A 9,690-nucleotide genomic window follows, 5' to 3' on the forward strand; every position below is an offset into this window, starting at 1 on the left:
GAGAGCTGGGTGCATGGCGCGGGGGCGGCCGAGGCAGCTCCTTCCTCCCAGGATGCACCTGGGGACTCCAGATGTGCTGAGTGTCCTGATCAGAGTTTTAAAGACATTGGAGGAAGAGTTTGGGGTTGAATGAGTGATAGATGCCAAGAGAAGTAAGCAAGCAGAATAGACAGCTGTTAAATTAAAGGAAAACAAAACCAAAAATTGTACAGGAAAAGAAATCAGAGTAGAAAAGACATGACTTACCTGGGAATAGCATTTGCTGAGTCATAGCAATCTAAACCCTAAACATGGATCTAACCAGAGCAACGCTGTAAACTGAGGGTCTGAGGCAGGGTAGAAGGTGTGAGCGCAGCAGGATGGGGAGGAACGTTCTCGCTGTGGCAGTGTCAGCAGTTAATGCCTGTAACTTTAGAGTCAGCAAGTAGCAAGAAAAGGGTGTTTCTCACAGGGGCGGAGGTAAGTACCAAATAACCAAATCAATTTTAAAAATCAAACACAGTTGCTTGGGAGAAAGGGAGAAAGGTGAGAGACTACTTTTTTCATAACAAACCTTGTCAAGCTGTTTGACTTTATATCAACTGTGTGTATGTATAAAAATAAAAACAGGCATGCCAATAAACACAAGGCAGTGTAGACTGTGGAATCAGAAAGGGACAAATGAAGTTTTAGGTGGATCCCAAGGAAGGCAAAATTATGCTGCTATTATTACCGTTCACATTCACAAAATGTGTATGTTCAAAAAATTTCTTCAGTCACTATTTCAAGCTGTTCTTTTCAACTTCCAGTTTTAGCTTACTGGTCCTTTCTTCTTGACGTCATTACTAGGAAGAGTTTCCAATTCTGCCTTCAGTAATTTTAATATTTGTACTTTTATTTCCCAAGTTTTGATTTTCCTCTACTTATGATCAAAATGGGTAAAAACCTATAATTAAAAAACAATGAAGATGTGAATATCTGTATGAGATGATGGATACCAGACTGAAAATTGAAGATTCAATGAAGTCAGTTATCCACGTGTTTCAAATATCTGGATACTGGCATGATGCATTAAACATCTGGATGTTTGATTAACATAACGCTTTGTCTGGATGCCTACTGTCAAGTAGATACAGGTTGAGATTTTGTAGTTCTAACAAACACAAAAATGGAAAAAGTCAGCGAGATCTTATGATAATTTTTCTTGCTGCTGAATTCAAAAGAGCGTACTGCCCATCTGTTCATAAATGTTTTCCCTAGCCAGGAATAGTCTTCTTAGGTCAGTGAGTTGCATTTAATGTTAGAGCATCCTTTCCCTCTCTCTTCAGGCAGAAACAGTGGCTCTCAAGCCATTATCTATGCAAATATTGGGAAGTGGTGCTCAGCACTCCCAGACGCAGAAGGCTTTTTGAGCTATTATGGGGATAATGTACATGTGTGATTCAAGTTGATGCTCAGCTGTATCGCTGCAGCCTGCAAAATGGTTTGTGTACCGGGCTGTGTTTTTACTTAGGCTTTCCACTTTCTCTTTCCTCTAGAAAGTTACAGAAAGAACTGTTTCTTTATGGTCGCTGATAAACAGTAATAAAGACAAATTCAAAAATCCCTTCTACACTAAAGAAATCAATCGAGTTTTATATCCAGTTGCCAGTATGCGTCACTTGGAACTTTGGGTGAATTACTACATTAGATGGAACCCCAGAATCAAGCAACAAGTAAGTGAAGTAGCAAGTGATGTCGACTGAGTACTACTTCTGGACTTAAATAATGTTATGTAGTATATTTTTTTTAATTTTTATTTTATTTTAAATTTTTATTGGGGTATAGTTGATCTACAATGTATTGTTACTTTCAGGTGAACAGCAAAGTGAATCTGTTATACATACACCTATATCCACTCTTTTTTAGATTCTTTTCCCATATAGGCCATCACAGAGTATTGAGTAGAGTTCCCTGTGCTATACAGTAGGTCCTTATTAGTTATCTATTTTATATATAGTAGTGTGTATATGTCAATCCCAGTCTCCCAATTTATCCCTCCCCCCACCTTTCCCCTTTGGTAACAATAAGTTTATTTTCTACATCTGTGACTCTACTTCTGTTTTGTAACTAAGTTTGTTTATACCCTTTTTTAAGATTCCACTTACAAGCAATATCATATGATATTTGTCTTTCTGTGTCTTACTTCACTCAGTATGGACAATCTCTGGGTTCATCCATGTTGCTGCAAATGGCATTATTTTGTTCTTTTTTATGGCTTTTCAAAAATATTACGAAAGGAAAAAGAGCAGACTAAAAAAATGATACTTGCTTTTATTTTTTTTATTTTTTGAGTCCACTTGGCTCAACTATTTTATTGACTAAGCATCTGTTTTTAATGGGTTTTTTTAACATCTTTATTGGAGTATAATTGCTTTACAATGGTGTGTTAGTTTTTGCTTTATAAAAAAGTGAATCAGTTATACATATGTTCCCATATCTCTTCCCTCTTGCATCTCCCTCCCTCCCACCCTCCCTATCCCACCCCTCTAGGTGGTCACAAAGCACCGAGCTGATCTCCCTGTGCTATGCGGCTGCTTCCCACTAGCTATCTGTTTTATGTTTCGTAGTGTATATATGTCCATGCCACTCTCTCACTTTGTCCCAGCTTACCCTTCCCCCTCCCCACGTCCTCAAGTCCGTTCTCTAGTAGATCTGTGTCATTATTCCCATCCTGCCCCTAGGTTCTTCAGAACCTTTTTTTTTTCTTAGATTCCATATATATATGTGTTAGCATACGGTATTTGTTTTTCTCTTTCTGACTTACTTCACTTTGTATGACAGACTCTAGGTCCATCCACCTCACTAGAAATAACTCAATTTCGTGTCTTTTTATGGCTGAGTAATAATCCATTGTATATATGTGCCACATCTTCTTTATCCGTTCATCTATGACACTTGCTTTTAAACACAACTTTAGTTATATATTGTTTTTAATTACTAAACCATTTATTTTTTAAATTTATTTAATTTATTTATTTATGATTTTTGGCTGCGTTGGGTCTTCGTTGCTGCATGCGGGCTTTCTCTAGTTGCAGCGAGTGGGGGCTACTCTTTTGTTGTGGTGCACAGGCTTCTCATTGTGGTTTCTCTTGTTGTGGAGCATGGGCTCTAGGAGCGTGGGCTTCAGTAGTTGTGGCTCGCGGGCTTAGTAGTTGTGGCTCACTGGCTCTAGAGCGCAGGCTCAGTAGTTGTGGTGCACAGGCATAGTTACTCCGCGGCGTGTGGGATCTTTCCAGATCAGGGCTCGAACCCGTGTCCCCTGCATCGGCAGGCGGACTCTCAACCACTGTGCCACTAGGGAAGCCCCACTAAACCATTTATTTTGATTGGTGTTAAACTTACATTTTTCCTGACAACATGAATAATACAATTTTTTTTTTACTAAGATGTAAACTAATTTAAAGCTCTGGAAAATTTCTGAGTTTTGATTGTCAAGGATTTTCTTTAATCATTATAAGTTGTTAGACATCATAAGAAGGTTTTTTTCAGCGACTAGACTGAGATGATCCTTTAAGGAAAAGGAACATTTTCTACTCTCTGTTCAGGTGTATGTACTTGTCAGCTAATATCAGAGTGCTCTTTACTGAAGGTCTTTACTTCTAAAGTAAAGATAATTGATCTGTCAAAGGATAGTACAGTCATTTGGCCATTTCTCGGTCCAACATGGCAATGGTGATTTTTGAAGCGAAAGACTGCACATTTTATTAAAGGCACAGTCAGGCTTTCCCTTCTCCCAGCCTCACTGCATCCAAGATCAGAAGGAAAGTCCAGCCTATTTGTGAGGGCTCAGAAGTATGTCCACTGAGCCATTTGTTCTAAGTGCTCTAAATAGTCAATATTTGCGATTGCTCTCTGTAAAGGTTTGCATGTTTTTCTGCAGTCCCAGGCCAGTCTTGCGTAAGCAGCAGCTTTAATCCCACTACAAATAGTCAGGCAACAGCAGGGCCCGGTGCTCAGTCTGTCCCTCGGTTTGTTTATTCCACTCTGGCAGCTGGCCACACGCCAGTGTGTGTGTGCTCTCTCTTCCCACTGGGGAAATGCACATTTAAGCTGGCCCTCTTGTTTCAAGGTCTCTGCTTGCTTGCATGAAAGCCTTTTGCAATTTCGTAATGGTTGAAATGTGTAGTCTTTTGGAAAGTGACAGATTCCAGGGCTTGAGAACATTCACTTGTTTAGTTTGGGATTTGAGAAGCACACAGAGGGAATGCCTTTAGCGTAGCTCCAGCATTTGGAATATCAAGTAAAGAGGAAATGGGAATTTTTACACGGTTCGAAGCAGTGTTACATGGGGTGTGTTCCTTTTCTGAATAAAACATATAGATGAGCACTGTTTGTCCTATAAATTTCACCTTTTCCATATTTATCATGGCTTTTTAAAAAACTATTGTTTTTTAGAAAATGTTGACAATTTCTGTACAGATTCTGTAATCTCCCATCACCCATTTGTACTTGGAGAAATTCTTGAAATTGCAGGCATTTAGAGCAATTCATTTATGATATACAAAGGTAATGACAATTGTGTGACAAGTCAAGTTTGCAGGGATATCACTGGCAGAACTTACTGTGATGTGTTTCTCCCCCTTATTCTCCCAGAGCTTAGCAAAATGGAACTGGGCCAGGTAGGAATGCATATTTGTTTGATTGAGGTTTTTATTTTGAGACACTGATTGGTGTGTTTTAGGATCTGTGACATTTACCCGAAGAAAATAACTTACCCTTTCTATATAGATTTTCTGAACATCAAGGGTCCTACACGCGTCTTTATTGTTGCTCTCGGCATCTTGCGTTTTCATCTACCAAATACTGAACGTTCCCATGCGTCAGGCACTGAGGGGACCCAGAAATTAAGAAGAGGTGGTCTCTGCCCACAGGGACATAAGCCGATGATGATAAACACTCGAGGAGAAATGTGGAAACGGAAGTGTGAATGAAGTGCATCAGGTTTCCCGAAAGATCTTATGCAGGACATTATTTCATACAGAAATAGATTACAGTCCAATCACATAGGACTTTGCAAATTATATAACGTAGACCTAAAAGAATATCCTTAACCACTGAAATCATTACTCAGTTGTGTGGCCCAGTTGGTATACAAGCAGTTACTGTGGTAAACTACCAGACCGATGCTTACATTTGACAAGCTATGAATAAGCAGGCTTGGTACTTTTATGTAATATGAGGAAGTTGCTCATGCTGAAAGCCAAAGGATAATTTAGTCACATAAACCTGAGTGGGACCTTCGGCTGCTGGTGAGTCGCGTATTGTCCTTTGGGGACCTCTGCACTTCACGTGGCTGTGAACCAGAGTTGCCCCGGGCAGTTCCCGTTTTGCTTAGGATGACAACAAGGACAGACATTCACAGGCTTACCTGGGTGGGGTTTAAGTCATTTCCGATAGAAAAGTTAGAACTTCACGCTTCATTCCCCAAGGGAGACGTCGAGGTGTGGGATTTATAGTCACTTGACTACTCATTTCATTTCTCATCATTGTGTCCTTTGCTACACTGTCACAAATGCCCTCTTTCCTATTACATCCTCTAAATTGGTTTTGTTTGTTTATAGACTAATGACTTCTACATATTTTGTACCCATTACTAGATCGAATTGTCTTTTTATTTCTAATAGTTTTCTAACTCTATAGCCTCGTCATCGGCAAAAATGATTTTTTTACTTCTCATTTCTTTGTCTTGTCTTAATTGTACTTGCTGGTACAATAACAAACAGATTCTGACAGTCATATGGGAAAGAGAGGTTTTCAAAATAGCCAAGACCAGAAACAGAGCATGCAGGTTCGGAGACTGGGGAGGGTGAGAAAGTGGCGGAGGGGAAAGAATGGACTGTGGATGGTAAATGTTTACTGGTAAGTGGTCCTGGCACAGCAGATGTCACACGTCCACAAAGACCTCCCATTCCCCGTACCTGCTCCTGCCGCTGGCCTCCTCATCGCAGCGCTCGGCAGCTCCATCCTACACGCCCTGCCCAGAAACCTTACAGTCATCCTCCCGCCCACCCACTTTAAAACAACAGCTTCCTTGAGGCCTAATTGACATATAGTAATCTGTACACGTTGCAAGTGTGCAGTGTGGTGGGTTTTCACATGTGTCTCTACCTGTGACACCAGGAGCACAGTCGAGGTTGTGAACATACGCATCCCCAGCAAACGCCCTTGTCACTACAGGTGAGCTTCCGTTTTCCAGTCATCCTTGTCTCCCTGCTCTCTCATCCCAGGCTGTCAGGAGAGCTTGCTGGGCTCGGCCTTCAGAAACCCGTCCGGCCTCCGAGCCTGGGGCCATGTGTGGCTGCAGAGCCTTCCAGCTGGACTCTCAGATTCTGAGCTTGCTTCCTTCTAGTCTGTTCTCAACACGGCAGCCAAAGTGCTCCTTGTGAAATATACCCCCCAGATGCCAGCACTCCTCTCCTCAGCACTGTCCAGGCAGCCGCTCACCTCCCCCGGGGTCAGAGCCCAAGGCCAAAGCCCAAGGCCCAAAGCCTCAGACCTCTGAGGCCTTGTGTGGCCCCCGGCCCATGCTTGACCTCTCTGACCTCCTGGCCTGCTCACCGAAGACTCCTGCTCACACACCCTGATTTGGCCACACGGGGCTCCTTGCTCAGCCTCAAGACACTCAGGCATCTGCTTGGTCGCCTCCTTGTTGAGCGTGTAACCAGCGTGTCCCCATCCCACTCACCCTGCTCTGCTTTTCCGTAATCCTCATCACCTTCCATGTCCTGTGTACCTCACGGGGTTGTCTTCGTTGTCTGTCTGTCTCCCCCTGCTGGAAGAGAAATGCCATAAAAGTAGGCATTTGGGCCTCCTTTGTTCACTGATGGATCCTGAGCACCTAGAGCAGTGGCCGGCCCTCAGTGGAGCACATGCAGAGAAAAATGGGCAAAGGGTATTAACGGGTAGTGCACAGCACTTACTGGGTGTCAGGTGCTCTACCAAGCATTCCTGCTCTGATGCCAATACGCATTTTGGAAAAAACCTTACATTCTGCAAAGTCATGCAGTAAAAAGAACAGGGACTTACAGGAGGGATGGGGCTAGAAGGTAGGAGGAGACCCCTCCAAACCCGTGCACCTCTGTATCCAGAGCGCTGATGAAAGCAGCAGTCAGGCCTTGGCAGCCCGTAGTGGGTTGAATGGTGGCCTCCAAAAGACACATCCACTTGGAACCTGTCAATGTGACCTTATTTGGAAAAAGGGTCTTTACAGATATAATTAAGTTCAGGATCTCAAAATGAGATCCTCCTGGATTTAGTGAGGCCCTAAATCCAATGATGTGTGTCCTCATAAGAGAAGAGAGGAAGATTTGAGAGACAGACAGGATGAGGCCATGTAAAAACAGAATGATTGGAGTCATGTGGCCACAAGCCAAGGAAACCTAGAGCTGCCAGAAGCTAGAAGAGGCAAGGAAGGCTCCTCCCCTAGAGCCTGCAAAGGGAGTGTGGCCCTGCTGACAGCCTTATTTGGGGCTTTCTGCCCTGCAGAACTGTGAGAAAATAAATTTCTGTTGTTTTAAACCATCAAGTTGATGTTCATTTGTTATGGCAGCCACAGGAAACTCATACACAGTCTTAAACCCCAGGGCTCCTGCCCCCTTCTGTGAGATGCAGGTCCTGGAGAGCATCTGCTTCTGATACAGACCATTCTCCTGACCAGTACAAGTCAGATCCAGGGTATAGCCTTCTTCATCAGCGTAGCGTCTTTGCAACTTCCTTGTTGGTACTCGCAGCTTCAGCAGATAGCTTAATGCAGTGGAAAGCAGGACAGTTCTAGAGGCTACTAGCCATAAAGGAAGGCACTTCTGTAGACTTCCAGCTTTTTTCTTAATGTCCTCATATATTGCTCAAGCTTTCTAGAAGCTTTCCTTTGATCACTTCCGAACCTTAACATGTTGGCAAGGGAGTCTAGGGTCTGTTCTGTTGTATATTTTGACCTGGGTGGTGATTACATTAGTGTATATGTATGCAAAGATTCATTGAGCTGAACATTTTTTAAAGATTTGTGTGCATTACTGTATGTAATTTGTATCTCAGTACAAAAGTTTAAACAATTAACATCCCAGGGATGTTAAATAAAAGTACCAATATTGGGCTTCCCTGGTGGCGCAGTGGTTGAGAGTCCACCTGCCGATGCAGGGTACACGGGTTCGTGCCCCAGTCTGGGAAGATCCCACATGCCGCGGAGCGGCTGGGCCCGTGAGCCGTGGCCGCTGAGCCTGTGCGTCCGGAGCCTGTGATCCGCAACGGGAGAGGCCACAACAGTGAGAGGCCCACATACCGAAAAAAAAAAAAAGTACCAAGTATTAAATTGGTACTTAAATTGGTACCAGGGAGAATCTCATTGTGTTTTGGTGTAACTTCTACATTTGTACTGCCATCAGTCCCCTATTTATCAATCAAAGACATCAGTGTTGTACCAGAACAGACTGTATTGACTAACTTCAGTCTCACAACAACCCTGTGGTCTGGGCTGGTTTTATTCCCATTTGACAGATAGGGAAATGGAGGCACCCAGAGAGTTGTTACACAGCTGTTAAGAGGCAGACTGGAGATTCACACTAGGCTGCCCGTCAGAGCCACTGCTTTCAGCCATGCATGTGAAAAGATGTGCTAAGGCAGAGTGATGCAAACTAAAGCTACCATGAGATACCATGTTATACTCATCAAATTGGCAAAAACTCTTTCTCTTACGTTGCTACGTTCTAATGAGGATGTAGAGCTACAGGAATCACCAGATGCCACTAGTGGGAGCATAAGGTCATCTCCCCACCTCAGAGAACAATTGGGCAGCATCTAGTAAAGTTGAAAAGACCATACTGTCCTCTCCAGCAGTTCCTTCCCTACCCACCAGGAAAATTCCTTCGAGAAACATTCACATACAAGTCTGAGGAGATGTATCCAAAGATGGCCCAGCGTCACTTATAATAGTGGGGAATATCCCACTATTGGGAATGGATAGATCAGCTGCGGTTTATTCATTCAGTGAATTCAACTGGGATCTGCTTGAGAAAAATAGTCGGATCACAATGTCGGTTGATAAGTACAGAATACCACTACTGATGTAAATTTTCACCAAATAGAGAAGCATGGTGTATTTTGTTTCTGGATATTCATTGAGAGGAAAAGTGTCACAAATCGGCTCAGGAAGGAAGGCTGCATGCCAACCTGAGAAGAGTTGTTGCCTCTGGGAGTGAAAGCAGGCAGCAGGGACAGGTGACACAGGAGCCTGGAGCTGTGCCTGGGTTGATGCATTTTAAAAAGATGCTGATGCATGTGTGTGGATATGTGTACGTGAGTTATTTCTTGGTGGCAAATAGCTGGGTGTTTTTTAATTAATCTTTGTGCTTTTCTGTATTTGTAAATTACGCAGTATTGAAGGAAGTGATGTATGTTAACCCACAACGAGCGGGTTTGTTCAGAAAGTGGCAGCCGCAGCAGATGTGGGGCACAGGCGTGTCATGGTGACGGAAAGCAGGAACTCACATCTGTGCTTCTTTCCAGCAGCCAAATCCGGTGGAGCAGCGTTACATGGAGCTCTTGGCCTTGCGCGATGAGTACATAAAGCGACTTGAGGAGCTGCAGCTCGCCAACTCTCCCAAGCTTTCCGATCCCTCGACCTCACCTTCTAGTCCTTCGCAAATGATGCCCCACGTGCAGACTCACTTCTAA

General features: G+C 43.4%; 1 protein-coding gene across 4 annotated transcripts in view; it reads left to right on the forward strand.

The window, feature by feature from the left end:
* Positions 1-9,690, forward strand: part of MTM1 (myotubularin 1) — a gene marked incomplete at both ends in the record, with an annotated part of 81,210 nt that extends 71,520 nt beyond the window's left edge. For 3 of the 4 annotated variants that reach the window (XM_079727514.1, XM_079727516.1, XM_079727517.1), the window contains 2 exons: positions 1,518-1,694; positions 9,523-9,690. In XM_079727514.1, the coding sequence (XP_079583640.1) occupies positions 1,518-1,694; positions 9,523-9,690 (345 nt within the window). The remainder of the gene's footprint in view (positions 1-1,517; positions 1,695-9,522) is intronic. The other variant, XM_079727515.1, reaches the window with a different exon arrangement.

The sequence above is a fragment of the Hyperoodon ampullatus genome (genome assembly GCF_949752795.1).
Source record: "Hyperoodon ampullatus genome assembly, chromosome: X".
NCBI lineage: Eukaryota > Metazoa > Chordata > Mammalia > Artiodactyla > Ziphiidae > Hyperoodon > Hyperoodon ampullatus.